The 27,058-nt window shown below is 43.0% G+C and overlaps 1 protein-coding gene across 7 annotated transcripts in view; it reads right to left on the minus strand.

Annotated features, from left to right (window-relative positions):
- Positions 1-27,058, minus strand: part of Grin2b (glutamate ionotropic receptor NMDA type subunit 2B) — a 504,020-nt gene that overhangs the window by 323,009 nt on the left and 153,953 nt on the right. For all 7 annotated transcript variants that reach the window (XM_031383668.1, XM_031383665.1, XM_031383667.1 and 4 more), the window contains one exon: positions 4,874-5,302. In XM_031383668.1, coding sequence (XP_031239528.1) covers positions 4,874-5,284 — 411 coding nt within the window. In that variant the 5' untranslated portion in view covers positions 5,285-5,302. The remainder of the gene's footprint in view (positions 1-4,873; positions 5,303-27,058) is intronic.

A 27,058-nucleotide genomic window follows, 5' to 3' on the forward strand; every position in this document is an offset into this window, starting at 1 on the left:
AGGAGAGAGAGAGAGAGAGAGAGAGAGAGAGAGAGAGACAGAGAGAGACAGAGAGAGACAGAGAAACAGAGAGAAAGACAGAGACAGATGGAGATGGAAAGAGAGGAAAGACAGAGACAGAGACAGAGGGAGAGGGAGACAGAGACAGAGACAGAGGGAGAGGAAGACAGAGACAGAGACAGAGACAGAGACAGAGGGAGAGGGAGAGGGAGACAGAGACAGAGACAGAGACAGAGGGAGAGGAAGAGAGAGGGAAAGGGAAAGAGTAGAAACAGGGGCTACCATCCTATCTGTCACTTTCCAAAGTGGCTTTCTGCACAAAAATCAAAATGATGACAAAAATTAGAAATCGAAAAACAATCTTAGGAGCATCACTGCGCAACCGCATTCTTGAAAGGAGAGAGCAGAGCCACAGAGCACACAATGAGCATGCGCACAGCCTTCAGTGAGGAGCAAGGCAGTCTCATTGTGATCTATTCATCTGCCCTGAACCCCAACTCGCACTCAGAGCGCCCTTTCCCCTCCTACCCATGAGAGCAGAGTCTGATCTCACTTCATCTTCCCAGATCCTGCTACAATCTCCATCCTTCTGTTTTGTGTCCTACACCTTGCCCAAGCCATTCTCATTGTCACCGATGCCAGAGGCAGAACAATTTTCAGGGACTCTGGTGTTCCTCATTGAGTGTCTGTTTGCTCGGCACCATTCCAACATTTTTACCATATTTTTTTCCTTCAAAACGATGTAAATTGGGTAGAAGGAAGGCAATTTATATCTTACAAACTGTCTACTGAGCCTCATATCACTTAAGCGATGATTGCCTGCATTTCCCAAGCTCATCGGAATGGAGATTGAAATGTGTGACTTATAATTCTTAATTCCGTGTCTTATGAAGCAAAATTGTACACAGAAAAGCATGGGTTTCCAAACATGTGTTTCTAGGAGTTGAATCCCAGTTCACTGTTAACTGGAGGCTATGATGTTCTGGACTGGTTACTTAACATCTCTAAGCTAAAAAATGTATCGAGAAAGCTCCTGGAAAGAGATGGAAATGCTTCTAGCCTGACTTCAGATCGGTATCCTACATCCAGGATCTCAGTAAGAATAAAGCAATTAGAATAACACAAAATAAAATACGTTATTCATTCTCAGGTGGGGGACTGCCAAGAAGCACCTCATACATTTTGAAACATTCCTCATTACTACCCCCAATGGCTTTCTGCTATACGTTCTTCAGTAGCTAGAGAAAGCTTTTTCTGTCATGGGTGTACCCTTTTTGGCCATGGCAGGTTTCCATACTCTAATGAATCTCAACCTCCTGGATGGGACAAGGTCTCTTCAGCGCTCTTCTTCAGAGCTCTCTCCCAGATTTCTCTCCCGAGTTTTCTTTGTCAGTGTTATCCAGGCTCTTAGCAAGGTACAGGCTACATATCTCATTTAATCCTCAACCACTCAAAAGTGGATGCTTTCCTTCCACTGTGCAGCTGGGGAACTGAGATCAACCATGACAAGCCGGTAAGTAAACCCGACTTCAACATCCAGGAAGAGCTGGTTGAAGCCACTCCACTCCAGCTCCTGAGTTCTCAGCGGCTGTGCTGCACTGTCTCCTGTGCATCTTCCCACCAGAGTATAATGTGCATTTATCTCACTGAAAGCAGAACACTGGCGCTTCGACTGACCTGTCTGTGTATGCCAATGTGACTGCACCCCATTTGATGAGGCAGATCTGTGTCTTTGTCATCAGAAGTCCTTACAACAGTGGTGTCTTTCAGGTACCACAGGCTCTACAAATACAGCACCTAAGTTCTACCCAATGAAAAGAAAACAATGGACCCAGAGGGCCAGATGAAACAGGTTCCTTGGGTTACTAAGTTTCAGCCACAGACACTACATAGCCCAGAGTTCCCTCATCAGTTCCATTTTGAAATGGGTTATCCTGTTGCCCCCAACTATCGGTTACAGCTGTCAAATCACACGTCCCCATTCTACGTGGACAATATGCAACCATGGCAACTGAGTGAATGCTTCGATTTAAAGCCAAACACACCTGACCTCAGACTTTGGAGCCAAAACTTCTCTCACTGTGACCTGGAGGGCTCTTTGTTTGATTTCATGAATATCCTCTAATCCTATGCGCCTCTCTCCTCGAAGCCTGAGAATCAATTCTGTCCTTTCAAGTGCCTCTGGCCCTGTGACACCATTCACGGGGCCACCATCAATTTTACCCCCTACCCTCCATGACTAAGCTTCTGTCTCTCTCTCCACCTGGATCTTCTCCCTTCTTCCTCTTTCTGTCTTTGGGCCAAAACTCAATTAAACATTATTTACTCTATGTTGGGACTTTTTCCAAAATAGTCACTATTCATCTCCTTTTACTGATGGGGATAAGTAAAGGTGAGATGAGGTTTTTGGATGAGGTAACAACAGGGATAGGAGGAAGAGCCGTCCGCTGGGGTGGATAGAGACACCTGAGGTTCACACTACCAGACCAATTCTGCCTGCTACCCCTAGGAGGCAGTAGTGAGCAGGTTCTCGGCAGAACTGTACAGGCCCTGGTTTATTCTTCATTCTCTCCTGCAATGAGGCTTCTGCATTGCCTGACATTGAATCGAGTGCTAGATTACTATGACATCCCCCCACAATGCCATAGGACAAAGAAGAAAGGAGCAATTAAGAAGGTTTATGAAGCCCCCACCCGCCTTGTTCTTTCCTTATGGGCAACAGGTCATAGAGTTAGAGTGTGACTTCCTGTTCGTACAGTATCATTTTAAATGTGCTCTTTAATCTCTTTGAACCTTGATTTCCCATCTAAAAGAGATGCATTGCCACTTAGCTCAGTGGTATTAAATAAAGCGATGCATAGGCAGACTAACTGCCTAGCATATGGTGAACACTCTCTCAGCACCCAGCATGCACCACGGAGCACAGAAGCCCAGCCTCCACCCGGGTTGCACCTCAGCTCACAGTTTTATATTCATGTTGAGAGTCTGCAAGAGGTACCAAGGGGACGCAACCAATCAGCTTAGGCACAAGCTCCCCGCTCAAGGGAAATAACATAGGTTTGCAATAACTCAAATGAGCAACAGCAACAAAATTATTTTTATCTGTTGTAACTCTGGAAAGAAGCGCACACTTATTTATGCTTTCAAAATTTGACTCTTAATCATGTCACCATTCTTCCAATGTAATATCTTATCCTTAGAATACTATGCATGAAATAAAACGTAATTTACCCAGGACCACAATCTTTAAAAATGATGTCTACTCGAAGCAAAACTCAGTAGGTTTTGCCACAGTTGGTTCCCTTTCCTTTGTATTTGAGTCTGTCCCCCTTCCTGGTATGAGTGACTCCTGCCAGCATCCATTTTCAACTTTCATTTAGGTGTCCACATGGACACAAGAACATCCTCACACCTGATACTGAAGCTTCTGCTGCTGCTCTCGGTCCAGCCTTCCCTAGACTGAACAGTGGGAGGGAGAAGGAGCAGTCATCTCTCCTGGCACCAACAGATGGCGATGCTGGTCATAAGGGGTTATTCTCTGCTAAGTTTGTGCTAGTGGTTCTCATCTGGTCAAGCTATATGCTTGTGGTAGCAAGGTAAGGCTCTGGGTATTTGCAAACATCTTTGACCACAGAGCATGCCCTTTAGACAGAAACCTAAAAGCAGTTCTGAAACTGGTGACAACAAACATAGATGGTGGTAGTAAGGTGGAGATGGTTCTAAAAATGGCTAATGATGCTCGTATCGTGGGGGGGTGGGTGACTCACTCTAAGGCAGAAAGGGCTGAAAAAGACAGGTGGACAAGCTGTGGAAGCTTAGCAAGGACACATGTCAGTGAGGAGACACAACTAAATAACTAGTGGTGTAAAAATCCAAGTAGAACATTTTCTGTGATTTCAGACTCAGTGGTAATGTCAAGAGAGATTCTGTCTGTCATTAGTCATCAAATCCAACGTGAAGTTGGTCATTTCCTTTCTGAAGCTTCAAAGTGATGTTCTGAGCTTTAACTGAGCTCTAGAATCACTTGAGGTGGTTTTCAGACCCCAAAATCTCAGGCTGTGATGGAACCAGACATCAAGCCATTCAGAGTCATCTGCAGTGACTCCTGTGTGAAATCACAGCTAAAATCTTCAAAGCTAATAGTGGGGAAAACATGGTTCTGTTTGTGGGGCCAAATATCCATTTGAATGTGTAAATCCTGAGATGTCAGTAGATACCTTTCTAGTCCTGTAAATATTTGAGTCTCTATGGACAGCAACTCCCTGCCTTGGGGCATTTTTCTCTTTAAATTCGTGTGACCATAGCTATGTTCGTGGAGGAGAACATAGCTACCATGATAGAACAGAGGATACTTTGTAGTGTTGAAGGATCGACTCACATACCTATTTGGAAAAAGGCAATCTTCCAAGATCCCAAGTTCAATATCACTTAGTCACAGGCAGACACACAAACCTGTCCTAAACTTTAGACCATTGGTTCTCAGACTTCCTAATGCTGAGACAGTTTAATTAAGTTCCTCATGTTGTGGTGACCCCCCCCCAACCATAAAACTATTTTCATTACTATTTCAGAACAACAATTTTGCAGTTGTAATAAACCATAATGTAAATATCTGTGTTCTCCAATGCTCTTAGGCGACCCCTGTGAAAGGGTCATTCAGTGCCCAAAGGGGTCGTGATTCACAGGTTGAGGACCATTACTGTAGACCCTTCTCCACCACTATCATGTTTTCACTTTCATCTCCTAACTATCTGACTAGTTCCCATCCATTCGCTTACTCGTCAATGTGCTCTGGTGCGCATCTATCTTTAACTACTTAGTTTTGCCTTAAAAACCAATGCATCATTTGCTTCTTGGAATAGGCTCCTTTTACCTTATCCGCCATTATCATAGATGAGCCCCCATGGATGCCCAGGATGGGGGTGAGAGTCTGAGCAGAAATGAAGTCGAGGATCTGGGCGATGGCTTCCTGGTCAGTGTCATCCGCGAACACCACCCCCTGGATCTTCCGGTCAGACATAAGATCACAGATACGGGTGATGATGCTCTTTGGGTCAGTTTCGTTCATGGCTACCAGCTCCACCCTGGGAACTACCGAGAGGTGATGGAAGTCATCTTTCTCGTGGGCGTCTTTTATGGCCACTTCGTCTGAAGTGCCCACGAGGATGACAGCGATGCCGATGCTGGGGGCGCTCTTTTGGGAACGAGCTTTGCTGCCTGATACGGCCAAGACGGCCAACACCAACCAGAACTTGGGGGAACAGCATTCTACGCTGGGCTTCATCTTCAGCTCGTCGACGCTCTGCAAAGAAAAGGGAGAAAATTACTTAAAATGTGACCCGTGTTGTGGAACATACCCGTGAAGTGTCTAAATGCCGGAAGTCAAGAGCCTCATCTCCGTCTGCTGGTCATGGAACTCCATTTCTCTCCACTAACCCAGTCTCTTAATTCTGACGTTCGTGGGGCATGATGAGAGAAAAGAAAATTTCAAGAGCCTAGTAAATCTTTGAACAAGACCAATGTGCAGACAAGGGACCGAGATAAAGCAGGCGAGGATGTGCTGAGAAGTGTGAGCCGGCCAAACACACACACTGGAGACAGCAGGAGGGGCTCGCCTTTGCCTGACCCCTGGCACTCTAGTTATAACCCTCCTTGGGCAGCTCTTGGCAAAGATTAGGCAAAGTGAGCTGCAAAAGGGGCCTCAGTAGAGGCTGGCCACAAAACACGGCCTGGACACAATGAATCTGGCAAGCTCCAGGCACGAAGGCCCATCTTCTCGTTGCCTGGACCTCCCAAAGAGTGATGGCCAAGAAATTACTTCAGTTCCTCCTTTTGAATCTGTCTCTTAACTCTAAGTCAGAGAAGCAATCCATGGGCACTTAATTTTAATTGATCTTTACAGTCACCCCGCAGGAAAAAAAATTATAAGGAATATCAGCATCTCATTTTATATATGTGCAGACACAAAGGTTCAATAAAGATAAGGAACCCACCCAAGACTTAACAAGTTAAGTGAAGGAGATTTAAAAAACAGACTCCAGTGTGTGTGTGTGTGTGTTTATGTGTGTGTGTGCATGTGTGTGTATGTCTGTATGTGTGTCTGTGTGTGCCTGTGTATGTGTCTGTGTATGTGTGTGTCTGTGTATGTGTGTGTCTGTGTGTGTGTCTGTGTCTGTGTGTATGTCTGTGTGTGTGTGTCTGTGTGTGTGTCTGTGTGTGTGTCTGTGTGTGTGTGTCTGTGTATATGTCTGTGTATGTATGTATGTGTCTGTTTGTGTGTGTCTGTGTGTGTCTGTGTGTGTCTGTGTGTGTGTCTCTGTATGTGTCTGTTTGTGTGTGTCTGTGTGTGTATGTGTGTGTGTGTCTGTATGTATGTGTATGTATTTATGTGCGTGTCTATGTGTGTGTCTCTATGTGTGTCTGTGTATGTGTCTGTGTGTGTGTCTCTGTGTGTGTCTGTGTATGTGTCTGTGTATGTGTCTGTGTATGTGTGTCTGTGTGTGTGACTGTGTGTGTCTGTGTGTGTGTCTATTGTGTGTTTGTGTATGTGTCTGTGTGTGTGTCTGTATGTGTTAGTATATACTATACTTGTGCAGGTATTCTCAGAGTCTAAAAGAGGCATCAGATCTCATGGAACCACAGTTACAAGTGACAGTAAGCTATCAGCGTGGGTGCTGGAAACCAAATAAATGCTCATAAATGCTGAGCCATCTCTTTAGCCTCAAGTGGGCTAATCTCGAACCCACTCTTGAACCTGATTTCCATTCTAACGTGTGTTCCATGGCATGGTACAGGCCACACTGACTCATCGATGGCTGTACTATGAGAAGCAGCATTATCCTGACCTGCCAATGCATCAAAGTACAGGAGCAAGCAAATACTACTCACAGTTGGAGCCATGGAGTTACCTTGAAGATGGTTCTACTTTATTTCCAACCAAAGCCTGTAGCCATAACTTCCTGAAGTGATGGTCTGTATTTGTGTATAACTCACTACTTTCTCCCTACTGAGAAGGCCCCCAAAGCACACACCATGCGGCAGATTAAAGATACAGAATTCTGCAGAGTGTGAGCTGGGGCCGTTTCTCTTATGTGTCTCCTCATTTGCCCTAAGTACCTCTTATCTTATAAGAATGGGTCCTGCCTGTGTTGCTTTACTTTAAATGGCCATTTATTGTACAATATTATATACTGTGCACTAGAAAGTATTTTTCTCACATGCAATCTCTTTGCTTCCCATGAAAATTCTACAAATTAGACCTTTTATTCCCATTTCTCAAATGGAGAAACTGAATCTCAAAACAGTTATGCAATCCCCCGAGGTCAATGGTGTTATAATACCAGAATGCAAATAGATTTAACATAGCATTATTCTCCAAGAAAACAGTCTACAAATTGTACCCAGAATTAGAAGAGACTCTTACTTTTCTATCAAACATGAAAATGCAATTTAATCTTTCCTGCTTCTTTGACCAAAAAAAGAGGGACCTTTCAAAGGAATTATTAGGAACCTGAAAAATTGAGAATTTGGCTAACAGGAAGAAAAAATGATAATGAAGATATTGAACAAAGAAGGATCAGGAAGTATTCAAGCTGAACAGACTGACCACAAAGGGCATTAGTGATTCGGGAGTGAGATGCTAGGACATTTTGTGGCTGAGGAAGCACAAAATCCAATCCAGTTCTTGGCAGAAAACCTTCTGGAACTCTTGCTGCTATAGTCATCCTTCAGCACTGCCAAGAGGAGACCTGTATTGATTGCCTCACTTCTCCGGAAAGAAATAATACGAGTGTCTCCATGGTTCACACCAGCAGAGCTCACACCTGACAGCTCTCTGGTCTCTCTGTTTCCATAGAAATGAGGAACGACTCCAATGCTTCCAAACTTTCATGCTGATGAGCTATGGATGGTCGGCCAGGACAACTGGGGACTGAGCATCTCCTTCCAGTGTTTAAAGAAAGTCAATAGGGTACAGAGGCTCAAGTAGCAGCAGATATTCAGTAGGAGACAGTTGGATTTAGTACCTCAAGAAATGGGAACTATATGTATATATAAAAGTCTGCTCAATTCCAAGGGCTGATTTTCAACGAGAACCCAGAGATTCAGAATTTGGCAGAATCTATCTGCTCACTTCATTCCATTGGGATTCTATCCCTACAGTTACAAGTCCCTAAATCAGATTTCTTCACATGTAAAAATCGGCCCACTCTGCCATGACAGTTTATTAACTTTAATGCACCCAATGCTCTCCCGTTTCAGGCTTTTATTTGCTCTCTTTAAGCACTTCTTGTGTTCCTCCATTTTCTCTCACACAATATATTATACTCTTTTATGCAATGGCCGGTGGTGACAGTCAACAAATAGGATCTGGTTTTTACCAAGCATCTCTTTTATACCAGGATAGAGCAAAGCGCTTAGCAAAATAATACATTATGGGAGATAGTGGTGACAGAGGGACCATGAGCTGAGCAGGCGCTAAGCTCTGAATACAAACTCAGTTTCAGAGCATGCAGGGCAGAGGGGGGTACAGCTGAGAGAAAGTGTGTGGTCCGAGATAGATACCGCCGTTCCTCTCTTCAGACACACTGAGACTAGACTGCATGCTCTAGCTCTTTGCTGTTTCCCTCCCCATCTCCATTTTACCTTATCCTCCCCAGAACTGGAAAGGGCTGCCTTGGCTTCTCACCAAAGACCCTGAGGTCTACCGAATGCTTGGGACTGGTTTAGTGTCCACTTACACAACAATGTGTCTGTCCATCTTACCCAACAGAGACCTCTCAAGCAGGCCTTTTACGTGAGCAACCATGGACCAAGCATCGACTGCCTTGAAGACAATGTTTCTCCTTCATTTCCTTTTTTATCCTCCAATGGTGGGAATTAAGCACGTGTTAAGCCAGGGGTCTATAACTGTGCCATAGCCTACCCTGGGCATTAGTTTGGATCATTTGCTTTGATCATTAGTTTTGATGCTGAAGATGCCATGCTCTTTCTAACTTTCAGAATCATCATCTAAGAGAAGATATAGACATAAAAAAATATTTTGTCTCATTTCTATTTACATTCTTAGGATATAGCATGGCCACATATACAATAAACAGGAACTATTCAATAAACTGTAGCCAATTTTACCATTACATTAGACCATTACATAAAACTGTAACATATAACATTTTGTGTATCAAATAGTTCACTTACTGTGTTTCACATACTATGATTGATGGAAAATTTTCACACATTATCTGCGAAATTATCTGATTCCTATAAAAACACTGTAAGTCAATATTCTCCCTGGGTTAGAAGTGAGAAAAGAGAACTGGGGGGGTTAAATAGATAACCAAGATTGTGTAGCAAGTTGGGCTTTGTATCCAAGTTTGTTTGATTCTAAAAGCCATTCTTTTCCCATTCTGGGAATGCCTCTTAGTATAGGTAGCTAGAAGATAGAATGAACAAATGGATGAATGAATGAAATTACGAACCTGGCTTTAGAGCAGTCTCGTGTTAATGAAGAGCATTAGGGTGAGGTAGTCACCTAATTACTGTTGTCTGGTTTGTCATTGGTAAAATCAGGATAAGAGGCCTAACCTACATACCTGGAAGGGTTTGTGAAGATCAAATGATAATATGTGTATGGAAGTGCTTTGAAGAATATAAAATACTCTGCAGATGCAAAGGGTATTACTGTTGAGCTTTTAGAAGCTGTTCAAGGAACCCAGCTATTTTTGACAGCACAAAGTGAGCTTGTGGGAGGTGGGGGGGTGAGAGAATGTCAGACAGAGAATGAGGGGAATGTTAAGAGGAACCGCACACAGGGCAAAGGACATTAGTTCTCTTCTGATCTAACTTTGTGGAAAAGATGTCACATATGATATCTTCAGAGTAACCACTGTCTTCCCTGACAGGATCCTGGTCATGTAGCTAGACTCAGAAGCCATGCAGGCTAGGGGACAACAGTGAATGACTACCATGATGCTTCATGTTTGTGGGTAAAGGGGGATGCAAGAGAATCAGCAGGAAGGAAGGGGCCGACCATCACTTTTCCAGCCCTGTGCTTCTTGGGCATTTGGTCTGAGTGACCCACACAGGAGGCTTCATTCTTTACAGTGCATGGTGATTACGGCAAGAAACAGCCTATCCTTGCTCCTTACTGTCTCTACATCCATCTGGTGCAGGAGATGGACCAACTCTTTCCTTAAAGAAAGCAGTGTCTCAGGATTACTCCAACAGGAAGCATGAAGTGTGACTGTGGAGGAAAATTTAGTCAAAGTTGCCAAGCACCACCCGATCAGGTTGCTGTCCATTAAAAGAGCCTGTGACAGGAAGATGACAGAAGACAGTGGTCAACCACTGATTAAAAGTTTGGAAACTAGACAGATGTCCTTGCACACACGTCGAATCCCAGCACTTAGGAAATCGGGGCAGAGAGATCGCAGGCTTGACTGATCTGGGCTATGCAGATCTGGGCAACTGTGTCTAATAAAACAGTGCCAGAGCCAGGCTTCAGATGGAGGAACGTCCCAAGCTGTGAGTAAAGCTGGATGCTACAGTACCTAGGCATTAACACCTGCCACGTGAGAAGGAAGGGAAGGCAAGAGTATGACCTTTCTGAAGGTCAGGGTGAGCATCCTAACATTACGATCCCAAGACAAAATCCAACAGTGGGAACATCAAAAGCCAATGATAAATGTCACACTGGTACCGATATGATACAACCAGCAGTCCTGAGTATATATAAACCTAAAAATACAAGTCTGATGTGTAGAAAAGTGCAATTAAAATTTCTAAGAGAAAAAAAAGCATAAATTCAACAGACAAAACATCTTATAAGTAATACATGAAAGACTTTTATAAAAAGTATGAGCAAAAAGTTGGATTAATTCAGATATCTATAAGTGCACGTAAGAGAATACATATTAGACATAAATCTATTATGCAGTAAATTCTATAGAATCAAAAATGAAAGAAATATCACCTTTTTGAAAAAAATGTGTTTTAATGAGAAATAAAACTATGTTTTGCCTTGATTTATTTGAAGATAGGGTCTCTCTACACAGCCCTAGCCATCCTATGTAGACCACTATGTAGACCAGGCTGGCCTCAAACTCACAAATATCTATCCACGCCTGGCTTTAAAATAACTAATTTTTAAAGTCACATATAATAAACTTTTGAAGAGATTTACTTTTAAAAAAGAAATAAAGACCAAAGTAAAAATCATTTTATAGGATAACAATGAAAATACAAAGCATTGAAATTTCCAGAGCATTTGAGAAAGAAATCATACTTTAAATACATTTCTAAGAAAAATAAAACGTGACTAAGGGTAACTAATGTTTATAATACTTATAACAAAGTTTTCACTCAACCCTGAGAAGAAAGGTTGTAAGAGCCAGGGGTGGTGGAGGCTTTAAGGGAAACAGCATGTTCAAGATACAACAGGACAGATGTATATATGAATACACATATCACTCACACACAAGATCAGAGCAAACAGGGTCCCAGCAGTGAGCACTCGCCAAGAAGACACATGCTGTTAAAGCTGCTGGGAGATGGAACTCGGTTATCTGCAATGGAGTGAGTGACAGTGGGCACAGGAGACATGCCTCAGGCGGGCCTCGTGCTCAGGAATAGGCAGGCCAAATGAATTGGGCTCCATTTGTTTAGTTGGTTTGTTTCTTAAGAGAGAAAACATATGAAGTTGGATAGGTAGGAAGGTGGAAGAGAATCTCAGAGCAGCTGTTGGAGAGCAGAGAACATAGTCAAAATATAATCTATGAATTTCTTAAAAAAAAAATAGAATAAATAACTTTGTTTTGTGGATTTTGGGGGTTCTCACCTTGCTTATATATTATGATTCCTGGTTGTGTTGTGTGTGTTTCTTGTGCTTTTTCATTTTTTTAAAAAAAATTCTGATTTGTTTGCTTTTTTAAATGTGCCTGTTTATTTTCTAAAAAGAGAGAAGAAAAAGGCATGGAGTCAGGTGGGTGGGTGGGGAGGATTGGCAGAGATGGAGGAGGGGGAACTGTGATCAGAATATAGTATGTAAATTGTCAGTAAAAATTAAATAAAGCCAATGACAACAAAAATGGACAAATGAGATCAGTGGGATGCAGTACAGAGGACAGACATAACCAGCCCCCAAGGGATCCTTTAAGTGGCAATTAAATGACAAAGCTGTAAGATGAGTACTAGACAGGAAATAATGGAAAATGTGAAGGAAACATATCACAAAACATAATTATGACACATAAAGCAGAGATTATAAAATAATGAAAGAAAATACTCTGAAGTTTATATGAATAGTTGTTCTTAAACTTGATGCATGATATTTAATAACAATAATAATATCAAATAAGAAAATAAGTAGAAAAAGAATGTTGAGTTTTTAAAGTAAAACAACGAATAGCCCTCATCCAGAACCTACCAAAATCACACCTCGCCTTCTCCCTTCTCGTCAACCCCCACCCTGCTCCACCCTGCAAAAATAAAAAGAAGTAAGAGATTCCGACAAAACAAGATGATGACAGGCCTCTACCACATAATGAAGGTAAAGGCAAAGATGGCCTATGTGCTAGCCAAAACACAGGGAGCGTCTCTAATAATGATTGTTAACAGTAATGGTCAAGTATGCTTGACAGCAAGAAGCAGGGATGGGCTAGCTAGGATCTACTTGTCAAAGCAATCACTATACTAAGGGCCGAAGAGGACCGGAGACCCTCCAAACAATGAGGAGAGCATGAACCTGCACTGAAATGCCCAGCACAGCAGAGAAACAGGAACATTTAAACCAAGAGAGTCCTTTGATGGTGGAGAGTAGATCCCAAGATTCCTCCTGAAAGCTTCACCCCCAAAATCTCTGATCACATTTCCTTTCCCACTGAGAAGGTTCAAGGTTAATTTTTTTTTTTTTTAGACTTACTAGAAACACTAACAAATTAAATCAAGAAAATGAAAAGTTTAGCTAGGTTTGGCAGTTCAGACTTACATAATTCCAGCTACTTGGAAGTTAGAGGCAAGAGAATTACAAGTTCCAGGTTTGTCTGGGGTACGTAGTAAGTCCAAAAGCCATCCTGATAGCTAGTGAGACTACTCCAAAAGAAGATTTTGGATGCGCTGGGGCTCTGGTCGGTAGGAGAGTGCTTGTTTCTTGGGCTCAACACCCACATCAGCACCACAAGGCTAAGTGTCAAAGAGAGGAGAGCCAAGAAGAAAAATGGCATTTCATTAAGAATATAGTTATCTACATAGAGAATCTGATAGCGCAAGAACTGTTTGAATTAATATGAGCTCAGCCAGGCCTGTAGATAAATTGTCCTATTAGGAAAAAAAATCAATACTTTTCTTCTAACCTACTAGAAAACATAATATTCATAACTGCAAAGACAACTGTGAATTATTTAAGAATTAATAAAGAAACGTCCTAACCGAACATCTATAGAGAAAAATTTCAAGTTCCATTGCAGGAAATGACAGAGGGCATCTTGGTCTGAAGTGTAATGCCAGTGAGCCACAAACCCAATGTGTCTTCAACTCAAGTCTGTAAAACAGAACCAAAAGAAAGTGTCCAGTAGCTTTTGCAATTGTCAGTTCCAACTTAGTTTGGGGTTTTAAATCAGACCTTTTTTGAAAAAATATCTTTTGTTACATGTGTGTTTGGTTGCATGTATGTCTGTGTACCATGTGCATGTAGCACCCACAGAAGAAAGAAGAGGGCACTGGATCCCCTGAAACTGGGGTAGTAGGCGGGTGTGCATTGATAGGTGGGGTGATAGGAACCTAACCTATCCTCTGTAAGAGCAACAAGTGCTCATAACCACTGAGCCTTACTCTCAGCCCCTTAAGTTGTAATTCTAAGTCTTAGCTAGCTACACCAAAAGGCTGCAGATGTGGTTCAGTTGGCAGCGTCCTTGTCCGGCATGCATGAAGATCTAGGTTCGACACACCGTAGTGTAAAACCAGGCATGGTGATACACACGTATCATCCCTCCACTGTGGAGATGTGGCAGGAGGATCGGGAGTTCAAGGCTATCCTCTGTTACGTAGTGAGTTTAAACTTGACTGAAAAAAGAATGTCTCAAACAAAGGACAAAGGATAGACCTAACAAAACAAAACTGAGCCTTTAAATGACATGACAGTGACTACTGAGTGTATGTGTACGTGTGTGTGAGTGTGTGTGTGTGTGTGTGTTTGAGAGAGAGAGAGCGAGAGAGAGCGAGAGAGAGCGAGAGAGGAGAGGGGGGCTGTTGAGCTTGTGCCTTTGAGTCAGAACACTCGGTCTGGGCAGCAGATGCACTCACTGGCCATCTGAAGCAGGCGGTGTGGGTAGCACAGATGGCCAGCCTGCACTGTCAGAGGCCATTATGAGGAACAAGACTAACATCTATTTGCAGCAGGTGAAAAGCAATAGCATCTACACACTTTTCATGTTTGCAAATCCAGTTTCAATCTCTAAAATGTATTTAAGGGGCCAGCAAAATGTGTGAGTGGGTAAAGGTGCTTCCCACACAACCCTGATGACTTGAGTTCGATCCCCAGAACTCCTAGTTGAAGGAGAGAGCCCAAGATGTGAAAGGTTGTCCTCTGACTATGATATATGCATAACTATACTCACTCCATCATTATCTTCTTCATCATCATCATAATTACCATCATCAAAGTAATAATAATAATAATAATAATAATAACAACAACAACAATGTGAAGATGTTACATACGTGGTGTCTTAGAAAAATCAGCTAAATATATACAATGAGATATAAAAGGGGCCAACTTTTGTTTTGGGTTGACTTGAAACTTCACAGCCATGTCTGAGTTCTGCCTATGTCTTCTTTTGCACTGTGTAACCACCATCTATTCCTCTTTGGGGATGTGGGGCTCCCCGACCCCTGCTTTTTCTTCAGAGCGCTCTTCAGGATGGGGCTGGAGAGTGTGCGCAGCTACTATGCCTGCCTCCCTCTGAAACCAATGAAGGATGCCAGATTGACTGGGTTGTCTTACAAAGATGCCAAACCTGTATGGCCTACGTGACCACGAACAGGAATATGCCCCTGTGGGAAATGTGTGTCAGCCCATCACAGATACCACAGATCCAAATGACTGAACCAGAAAACGGGTAAGCACAGATCCTAAGTCAAGTCGCTTCTGAGGGAGTATGTGAAGGAGAGCAACAGCTGTGGAGGAGGGGGAGGAAAGATCAAGCAATAGATGCCTAGAAAGAAAACCATCCAGTCTTCAGAATTCAGGGGAGCATGTGGCTAGGACCACCAGCTCCTCAGATGCCCCAGAAAAATCTGCCCCATTCCTGCCAAAGGCAAACATGGCTGTGAGTTTGCAGAGCGATGTTTGCCAACTCTGCTAAGCAGTTGCCTGCTTGCCCTCACTCCATCAACTCATGGGTCTGCTTGAGCTGCTCTGCTCTGTGAACTCCCAGTGACCAAACCAGGGGCTGTCCCCACTTTATGGACAAACAGGTGTCAATTCTGCCAGTACCCAAGTTCTTGGAGGAGAGTTGTGCAGATAACTGATTAAAGGACTGTAGAGCTCTTTACACATGTGTGTTACGACAAATGCAGAAGATCTACTGCACTCCGAGTGCAAGCAGCCACTTGTGACTACCTCTTCTTTTTATCCTTTGATAGTCTGCAGGAGGAGGCAACAACATTGTTCAAAGTTTATCTTCTACTATATGCACATGGTTCTTAATTATAATTAATTTATAACCTCCTAGGATAGTGTGGGTCCTACTGAAAGCCGAACCTTTTGAAACCTGAGTCTGACTGTGACCGTTTGGTATCCAGTTAGGGCAATTGTGTGTGCTAGTAGCAAAATAGCATTTTCAAGTGTTAATAAAAAATTATCTGCTTGTTCCTGAGTATGAGGAGGGGGATGGGCAAGGAGAACAAATGGAATGATCAGAGAGAGAGAAAGAGAGAGAGAGAGAGAGAGAGAGAGAGAGAGAGAGAGAGCTGAGAAGCAGGAAAGACTGAGCTGGGAAGGCACTCAAAGATTCCAGGACAACGAGAGCAGAGGTAGAAGATGGACCATCCAACCCACAGGTAGCTTGCAGAAAATGAAGTTCTAGTCTGCAGATCGACAGCCTGACCTGGACTCAATTAAAAATGGCAATTTTTGAAAAAAAAAAAAAAAAAGCTGTTTTCTATGGCCTGAGCATATTCCAAGCCAGTACAACCACCAAGAAAGCATTGTCTGAAAAACTCACACATGGGACATAGTGACAGGGGCAAAGCTTTGGGGTTCACAGGCATGTGCTGTGCCCTTATTGATTTACATGTATACACATTTGTAGGTGCATATGCATGCATATATAGTGATGGGTGTGTATGTGCATGTGCAGATAGACGCCAGGGGTCAATGACAAGTATCGTCCTCCACCCCTGCCACCTCACTTTTAGTTAGAGTCTCTCACTGCATCTATGGCTTTTCAGTTCAGGGAGGGTAGCTGGCTGCCCATCAGGCTCCAGAGGCCCTCCTGCCTCCACTTCCCCAGAGCCTGTAGGCACATACTGCCATGCTTGGCTTTTTCCATGGGTGCTGCAATTCTGATCTCAATGTGAAGTGAGCACTTTACCAACTAAACTCTCTCCCAGCCCTAGCCTCGAGAAAGGCTGTTTCTAAGGGCTGAGTGTTTTCCAAGCCACCACAGCCTTCCTCCTTAACTTTATCAAGATCTTGGATCACTTTCTTTAGTTCTATCCGCCTCAGCTCCTTTATCCATAAAGTGTGAGATAACCTCCTTGTCAGAAGGACTCTGAAAATTGACTTGTCTGACAAATATTAATCAATCATTTTCTAAGTGCCAGAGGACCCAGCACAGAATGGGGTCCAATCTCCAAAGAGCCATGACACACAAATCGGAAATCACTGTCACATACCCCGAGCTTTCAGAGAGGATGCCCAGTGTGTTATGCGGCTCATCAAATACTGCTAACAGATGAGTAGGGGATATCAGGAAATGAAAGTGAACGTGATGGCTCATTTTCATAGTCAACAAGACAGAGTTTGAAATCACATAGAAAACACAGCCCTGGGGATGTATATGAGGGTCTTCCAGAGAGACTGAACAGAGAATAGATGATCCACCCTGAATATAGATGGCCTTATTGTATGATCTGGGATCATATACTGAATATAAAGGGGTAATGGAGATAGACGGCCAAGCATAAGCATTCATCTCTCTCTACTTCCCGATTAACACAGATGCAATGTTTCCATGGCAACACCAAACCCTTCCTTCCTTGAGTTGCTTCTGGTTGGGCACTTGTCACAAGAAAATAACAAATACAACCAAAATGAAAATATGTAATAGTGTTTTAAGACAATGCAAAAAATAATAATGCTCTAAGGTCCAAGGTGCTGGTGTTGAAACTTGGCTTGGACACTTGCTTATTTTGGAAGCAAGGGGCAAGAGAAACAGAAAACACTTGAACCACATTTTCCTATGTATACAGGGGCATTATCTTTCTCTCATTGGGTCATTGTGAATATTAAACAATTTACTTGAAAGCAGCTAGCAAATAGCGGGCACCTGATATTTATTCACTGACCATGAATCGACTCTGCTCAGAGGCAGATAAGGAGTTCCTTTTGATTGAAATTACTTAGAAAGGAACCCAAGAGCTTCTGCCCTCCCTGCCCCTCCCTCCGCTAACCCAACTGAAATCTCCACTGACCTCAGAAATAGGCTGCTTTAAAGTCTGCAGGGAACAATCTAACATGAGCTGTATGGAAAACAGATTCGAAATCTCAGGGGTGACCAGCAATGCTCCTGCCCCAGCTCACCGGCCACTAAACAGCCTCCTTTTATGCTAAGTAATAGGATGGCTTCAAGTATATCCAACTAGCCATCCATTGTACCTCAGGCTCATGTCTGCAGTCATTGGCTCCAAAGGAACGGAGATGGGAATACGAGTACTGTAGGACTTAGCTCCCACTCTGTTTGCTAATCAAATGACTCTCGTGCCAAACTTAATAAAATGACATGTGGACCACATCTGTCCCCTTTCTCCATCCCCAGTACTTACCAAAGTGACATGCAGAAAATCAGTGCCAGAAAAATGCCTATTCGTGACTGGAAGGAATGAACAGCACCGATAATGAGTCACCACCCTCCAACTCCACCAGTGCTCAAGCGAGTAAAGGCAGTATTCTAGAACCTTCATTCCCCAAAGTATTTAACTGAAGGGGAAATACCATAAGCATCATTTCTGGTTCTGACAGCCTGGTATTTATACAGAGATCATTCCAAGGTCAATGTTCTTTGTTAGCAATTACTGGTATCTCTAGGGTTACTTGCATGTGTCTACATGTAGGTATAAGTCTATCTACAGAGGAGTGTTATATGTATGTGTCTCCTTTTGTCTCTTGGTGTGTGTGCTGATAAAACGCAACATCCAAACATCACAGTCTCCACGGCAAAGCCTAGGTTTACAGTTAACCTCTGAGACTGGACCTCAGAAGGCCCAGCAGCCAGGCCAGAATCAATAGGGAACAAAAGCTATTCTATTTGAGCTGGCTGGATATCAGGTAATAGCTAAGCGCAATCAGACACTCTCTAATATAAAATGCTGTCTTTATTATTCCAATCAATAAACACATTTGTTAACCACACAGCCGATCATAATTAAGTTCTAAACTTGCTTAAATCGCTCTGACATCCTGTGGTATTGAGCCCCTTCATAGAGCATCCACTGTCAGTCAGTTGGTATTTAACTCTCTAATTCCCCTTGCATCGCTTCTTTTTAACTGTCTGAGCAGAAGGCACAGAACTGTGCATGGGAAGGTGTTATGATTGTTACAGTTCTGATAGAAACCAGCCTGTGGCTCTATTTTCTTCTGGAAAATGGAGAAACTGGATGGCTGAAAGGTCTCCTTCAGTCTTTCATTTTAAATTATTTTGTTTTAATTCTGAGATAGGGTCTCGTGTAGCCCAAGCAGGCCTCAATGTGTAACCAAGGATGACCTTGAACTTCTGATCCTCCTGCCTCCAGAGCACTGGAATTATAGACTTACATCAACATGCCAGATTTTGTGGGGAGCTAGGGAGGTTGAAGGAGCTATACCCCCAGCCCACTCAAAGTCTCTTCCAGTGTGAATGTCCCGTGGACCCCTTTCTTTCAGTGACTTGTCAAGCTCTGCTCCACACTCTACACAGCTCTATACAGACTCTGTCAAGGAATCCATTTGCTGCATGTAGCACTTCCATGAACATCACAGCTTCCCTCCAGGGATCTTCTCCACATATTTCTGTACAACCCCCTGGAGACTCCAGGAGTCATCCCTTCCCTTCTCCTTCAGGACCTCCAAGGGCAGTCACTGTACAAAGCTCATACTTGCTTCAACACAGTGCCTCGTTTCTTGTAGCCTCTGCACATTGCCCATGCATTGCTAAGCAATCTTTTTCTTAAATGCTATTGAAATTAAACCAATCAAAGGGGCCATCTGTTTCCTTCTCTAACCACCAACCATACACATGGCACCACGATCATGCCCACAAGACTCTGGTTCAAACTGGAAAAATCGGGACCTGAGTGCCACAGGTATCACCAACCACAGGATAGGATAGGGTAGCTCCAGGTGATCCCTGTGACTCAACTTCACTTCTGTACCAGCAGCCTTGGAGCAGCAGTGCCCTCTGAGTGCCTGGCCCCCAGGAAGAATGGGTATGTTTCTGAAGAACATTGCCAGAAGATAGTCTTTACATCCTAACTAACATTCTTACAATGAGAAATGTAAAACACAGGGAATCAGGGAAAGGGAACATGCAGAAGTGATCAGGAAAACTATACAATAAAATCAAGAGTCAGGCAGAGCATCTTCACCCAGAGACATGTCAGCACTGGGTAAGACATCCCTTGCTGAAGAGTCACCCTGCTCACCAAAGCCCTGTGTTCCCTTCATTGTCCTCTTTGATTTGGGTGGAGTACAATCCATGGTAAGATGGCTTTGGAAGTCAATTGTCCCTGATGGTACAAATGAGAGTGTGTAGAAAGAAATAAAGCCGCACAGGAAAAGATAGGTGGGCTGCGTCAAGGAAACAGATGGCAGTTGACTCTATTGTTCTTAATATATGGAAAAGAAATTAAAATTAATAGAAAAGGGAAAAATATAAATCCACCCATGCCATGGTAATAATGCAATCATAAACTGGCCACTCTAACACTGCATACAGGTTTTCAAAAAGCCAAGGGCTGCTGTCCCCAAATGCAGCACTCTGTCACTGTTGGAACAGCATGTACGTTGAGCCCTATTACCATGTCTACCCTCATCATAGCTATGAAAAGAGACAGTACAAGTCTGTCCCAGGCCACAACTCCTTTCTGAGGCCAAGCTCAGCTCCTCCCTCCCTCACCTTGAGTCCATGGACAGAAATCTCTACCATTCAGCCAGGCTGTACCATCAAGGTATGTAATTTCCCATGTCAAACAGAGTTGGAACGCAGAAAACTTGACTGAACAACTTCACACACCAAAACAGTGCTCCAAACCCCCAACAAATCAACAAATTCCCACTGTATATCCATGCTCATGAGCTCAGCAGCATGTGTTGGAGTGGAGGCTGGACATCTGCCGCAGGATGGGCATTTCTCCACAGGCGGGCAGCCAGGGCCTAGCAGGAAGTGTGAAATGAGCATCAGTAGTGTGAAGGGGGTGTGTGGGATGAGAGTAAGGGCCTGGGAAGAGTGCTCTTGGCTTGAACCTTACTAGAAATGAGTCTTGGGGGGCAGTGTACACACGTGGGTCCACGTCCTTGTCTCTGTGTATGAGTGGAAGGAAGATGCTGGATGTGAGAATTATCAGGCACAATCCCCTTAGTATTTTGAGGCAGCGTCTCTCACTGGGTTCTGGAGCTCACCAATTAGGCTAAGCAAGCTTCTCTTTGAGCCTTCAGCAGCCTCCTTTCTGTGCTTTCTCAGTTCATGCCACTAAGCCCAGCTTCGTTCCTGGGCTCTGGGAACAGAACGTGGATCCTCAGGATTGTACCTCGGGCACTTCATCAACTAAGTCATCCCCCCAGCCCCAGGAAGCGGCCTCTGGGCTGAGCTCAGAGGATATGGTATATCTAAGGCAAAGGATGAGCCTGAGCAACACAACTACAACAAGGTGCACTGAGGAAGGCAGAGCGGATGCAGCACAGGGATGCTCGGGGGGGCGGATAGTAGGCAGTGCTATCTGTCAAGATGGAACATGGTGTGACCTGGCCAGCAGTAGGTTTGCAGGAAGTGCAATGACTATGGCTGTGAAGGGATGAGGGAAATGAGGCTCAGGTAAGGAGCCAGGATTGAATACACGACTGACAGAAGAAGAAGGAAGGATTGGAGAGGAAAGATCCTATCTGCCCCCTCCAAACCCCATTTATTCTCAGCCTCCACAGCAAATGGGACATACAACTAACTGCCTTTAAGAGGGACTTGGAAGGTCAACAGGACTGGCTTATTTAGGCAACAGAGGTTCCTCTGGCCTCCTGGTACTAGCAAAGGAGTGACTGCTGCTGAGAAGTTCAGACCCGTTTTATGATTAAAAAATGAGGTTCTTAAGAGCGAGAATGCACTGTAGTGGTTTGATTGAAATGATATTCAGGGAAGCAGAATTCTTCTCCACAGGAGCTTTGCCTGTGGTGAGATGAGCATCCATACATGAGGCTCCTTCTTCAACTGTCCTTGCTCAGACTTCTCTCCTCCTCCCTCCATCCTAGGTCTGCATGTTCTACACATTCCTTTCTGTCTATCGCTCCTCCTGACCCACACACACACTGCCCTGCAGTATCTCTGAAACCCTAGAACTCTACCAAGGACTAGCCGATTTTCAGTTGGCTCATTTTGGCTGAGTGTGTGTGTGTGTGCATGTGCGTGTGTGTGTGTGTGTGTATTCACACGTATGCATGGATATAAAATGAATCTTGTTTATATTCTGCCTCTTTTACTCCATCTTGTCTCTTCTTCATCCTGTGTTCTCTGCCATGACATTTCTTCTCAAAAGTCCTTTTTGCGTGTCTCCAAACTTTTAGCCATCCTGTCTTACCAAAGGCACCTGACGCACCATATGCACGGGCCACTGCCGTTGCTTCCATTCTTGATGTCTAATTTTCCCCAGTGTTGAATGACAAAAATGAATGATCGGCTGCACCTGTGTCTCATCATCTCAGTGTTTAGCCTCCATGCATTTGCTGGAGCCCTTACACCTGCAGATAGCAGGCAGCCCCTCCTCTGCTCTCTTACATTCTCTTACCCTCTCTGGGCCATTCTATCTATCTGTCTATCTATCTATCTATCTATCTATCTATCTATCTATCTATCTATCTATCTGTCTGTCTGTCTGTCTGTCTGTCTGTCTATCTATCTATCTATCTATCTGTCTGTCTGTCTGTCTGTCTATCTATCTATCTATCTGTCTGTCTGTCTGTCTGTCTGTCTGTCTATCTATCTATCTGTCTATCTATCTATCTATCTATCTATCCATCTGTGTCTCTGTCTGTCTCTGTCTGTCTCTGTCTCTCTTTCTCTCTCCCTCCCTCCCTCCCTCCCTCCCTCCTTCCCTCCCTCCCTCCCTCCAGAACTGTTATTTCTACCTATTTTTACCCATGGCCCCCTTGCCTTCCTCTCTCCCAGAAGACCTGGTGATTCAGATCCTACTCATTCCTAACTCATAAAGAAAGGTCTAGTTTCACAGTTTAGCCCATCTGTCAAGCTACCCGCCTTGCTTCAAGGCTAGCACATTCGGAACATTTTCATAAGGTTTCACGCATCCTTCCCATTTCACTTTGTCTTACCTATTTAGGTATTTTGGAGATAGGTCGCACCATCTACTGCTGCTCTTAAACTCAAGTTCCTCCTGACCCAACCTCTTGAGTCCTGGAGTCCAGGCCTACCACCACACCCAGCTCCTTTGACTAATTCATGTGCAGATGGAAGTCAAGCCTTGTTGCTTTCTCTATTTTGCTAGTAACTTCTTTATCTTCTGTTAAAATGCCATAAACTGTTTTTACATTTCCTCTGAGGTCTTTCTTTATTTCAAAACCAAATATCCCCATTAAAATCTGAATTAAAACCATTTCTGTGGCAGCTCTCCACGCTGTTTTGATTCTTTTAAAACTGGACTTTGGGCCTAGGGCTGGGGCTGTCACTCGGAGGGAGAGAACTTTCCTAGCACGTGAAAGGCTTTCCCATCTGCAGCCCTACAATAATAAAAAAGACCTGGCACTATCTCTGGTGGTCTCCCCTACTCTCGTCTTCCCTCCTAAATCTATATAGAAATATTGTCACATAGTTTGAGAGAACAAACTGAGAGTCCATCTCAGCTCTGTAGGGCCTAGTCAAGGAGCTGTTGACCCTCCACACACACACACACACACACATACCTAATCAGTCATCATTCTTCTTTCACCCCATGTGCTTGTCCACATTCCCATACCACATCCCAAATTGTCTCCATATTTTTCTTGTTCCTTGAGAGAAAGAGGTAAAACTCAATTTGAAACAGGTTTTCTACATGACCTCAATATACCACTTGTCCCCCTCTGAACCTCAGTGGGAAGCTCACCACTGAACTGTGAGCATGCTGCCCGTTACGTGAGGTCGTAAGACTTCCACAGAAAAATAAGAAAGTAGTTCACAAATTGAAAGGAGGTGCTATGCAAATGGAGAGGTTCGTTATTGCTAAATGGAACTGACAAATTATTCATTTATGCATATATTACTATGTAAATTTTAACTAATAACAAAGTCCTTTTTTAAGGTCCAGTTTACTGAGATATAATTTGCATACATTAAAAGTCACCCTTTTAGGTTCATACATATAAAAGTATTCAGGATGTAACAACCATCACAATGAAGTGCCTCAAGAGGACCCTGTGCTTTCGTAGTCAGTCCCTTACCTCTCTCTCTCTCTCTCTCTCTCTCTCTCTCTCTCTCTCTCTCTCTCTCTCTCTCTCTCTCCTAGCATCTACTGATCTGATCTCCTTCATACTTTTGCTGTTCTAGAATGCCCTGTACATGCAATAAAATAGTGGGATGCCTCTTTGTGTCTAAAGTCTATCACCTGACGGTATGCCTTTCTATAATTCTTCAGTGTTGTTGCATTAAAATGTTAACCTTTCTTACTTCCAAGTAGCATTTCCTGTGCAGATACTATACTATTGATGCATATTTTAATATCTCCACTTTCAGTGATTATGAATAAAGCTAACAGAACACTCACACACAGTTCTTATACAGATGAATGCTTTTATACCTCATAAGGAAGTGCAAGCAAGACTTCCCAAAGTGGCTGTAACATGAGTTCTCACCAACTGTCTTTCATGTCTTATTAGTTCTTTTTTCTAAAAGCTCTGTGTGGAGAGAGAGAGAGAGAGAGAGAGAGAGAGAGAAAGGGGAAAAGGGGGAGAAGGAGAGAGAAAGAAAAAGAGGGAGGAAGAGGGGGAGATGGGGAGGAGGGGGAGAGAGAAGGCATATGCCTATAACTCAAGTGTGAAGGTGAGGGTAGCCTCTGGTTTCTGTCTTTACCTTCTGCCATATTTGAGACAAATCTCTTATTTTTCAACACACTGTTCGCTATTTTAGCTGTTCTGCATTCTTTCAGGGTTTCTCAATATCACTCAAGGAATTCTGGGACTATGGAAGCACATGGCCATATCTAACATTATGTCTTATATTTTGTAAAGTTCAATTTGCCAATTATTTTTTTATGGTTCATGAACATTTTGTGTATCTAGGCAATCATTGTCATAATGGAAACATAAAGGTTTTTTCTCTGATCTTTTTCCAAAACATGCCTAATTTCAGAATTCTATGATAACAATTACCAAATTTGAGCCTTTAACTGCTTATATACATTCTCCCCATACCATATGAGAAAAAGATTATCTTTTTTCACCACCTCATCATCTATGTCATGTCTGTGGCTGGTATGAACATGAATCTACATCTGGACTTTACCTGGATCAACCTTACAGCTTTTCTCATTTGAGAACTTGCCATCTTCTTTATTGCTGCTGTACAGTAGAGTTGATCATATTTACAGGCAGTATGTAGCCCACAGCTTCATATTTTTATACTGAACTCATTTTGGTCTTCTTGGTCTTCTGTTAATTTCTACAGAGAAAGCCTATCAGGATGTTCAGGGTTGAACATATACAAATACATGAGAAAAAGTAAACTATCTTGGTATTGAGTCAGAAATTGCAGGAAGTACATCTGCAAACTATATTTGATATTATATCTTAGTTCTACTTCTAATTGTCCATTGGTAATAAATAATATACAAGTAAATTTTTGTGTTGATATAATAATATATTTGTGAATTAATACCTTAACATCTTGTAGCCTGACTAAACTAACCTAATGTGGTTCCTAGCTGTCTTGGACATGCTGTTTTAAACCTTTGTACAGTCATGTTGCCTGTAGATAAAGACAACTTCAATTTTTCCTTTTATTTATTTTCCTACTTTACATCCCTTGCAATGGCCTCCAATATAAGTGTTCACGGAAATTGAGGCAAAAGCTTCTCTATCTCGTTCTTCATCTCACAGGTAGAGCAGCTCGTTTTCCGCTGTCGAGATACTATTCCAGGAGATTGTACAGATGCCTCTCATCAAACTGATGGCATTTCTGCTCATTCTACTTTGATAAAAAGATAATAATCCTGTGGTCTGAATGTAAATGTAGTGGTGGAGAGTTTGAGTAGAACAGACAGGCTTTGGGTTCACCTAGTTTGTCATCTGGGCTAGTTTGGGACAGTGGCTAAGAGAAACAAAGAAGACACCATAGAGATGGTCATAGCCATTCACACAGAACATAATCAGGCCACAGAAGTCTTGCAGAAGATCAGATAACAGATCTGAGACCCATGAAAAGATGCAGAGAAGGTGGAAGAGGAAATCACATCAGAACTGTCCCCTTCACCAAAGTGTGGAGAGAGAAGTCATTTTCACTGGCTTGAGGAATACGGTCTGCACCACTGACATCAATTTCTAGATGCCAGCCACGCATCGTAGAAAAACCAGTGGGCAATGAAATATAAATATTAAACCACAGGAAAAGCGCAGTCAGAATTAAAAGAAATGGGACTTAAGTTTCAATCACATGAAGAAAGCACATAAGAGACACCTGTCCCTAAATGTAGCACACAGCTGTACATCCCTAAGAACATGCTGCCAGCAAGGACGGTAAGAAGCCCTTCCCAGCAAACCTCTCCACGTTCATAGAAGGACTATTTCTCCTTCCGTCCTTCTTCATTCCCTGTATGAATGGTACCTCCTGCTGTGTGTGGTCTTCCATGCTCGCCTGTAACACACATTCTGATGCCCCCTTCATTCATCCAGCAACAAGTCTGAGAGGTGTAGAAGGTGAGAGTGTCCACAGGAAACCTTTGTCTGGTTTAGGAATCTACATACCGCTAACGCAAAACACAGCTCTCATCTCAAAGGAAATGAGTTGTTTATTCTAAGCCAAAGATGAGTCACCCTGGAACATGGATTTGCATTGCTCAGAATAACATGTCCCAACATGGAATTGGTTGCACAGTTTTTTTTATAGACACAGAAGAAAAGAAAGTTGTAAATGAGGCCATTGCCCGAATAAATACTTGTGGGGTATCAGAACAAAGCAAAGAAGATTGTTATAGGCTTGGATGCTATTGGTGACATTCTCAGATTTCAGGTTAGTAGAGGTAGCTTTGTTGAAGCATTTCAAAGGTTTTACATGATAGTTGAAAGGTTGTTTAGGTCAAACACAGATGTGGAGAATGGATGGCTAATAAGGAGACTAAAGGTAGCCAAGACAAGTTGTCTCTGTACCTGCAATATTCCAACTCCACATAAACATAATGTTCAAATCAGTCAATCAACTATGTGAAATATTTAACATAGGTCTATGGCTTTTTTTTTCTAAGAATTTCAGTTCTCACAGCCTGAAAGTTGGTTTTTGTTTTCAAGCAAAAAAGTCCCAGGAACTGCTTTGGGGAATCTAACTCCTTCATAGTACAAAGCATCTATGTATAAAAGATGGAAAAATACAGTTTAGTAGAAAGTCCATAATGCACCAGTATT

Source organism: Mastomys coucha, unplaced genomic scaffold, assembly GCF_008632895.1.
Source record: "Mastomys coucha isolate ucsf_1 unplaced genomic scaffold, UCSF_Mcou_1 pScaffold20, whole genome shotgun sequence".
Lineage (NCBI taxonomy): Eukaryota > Metazoa > Chordata > Mammalia > Rodentia > Muridae > Mastomys > Mastomys coucha.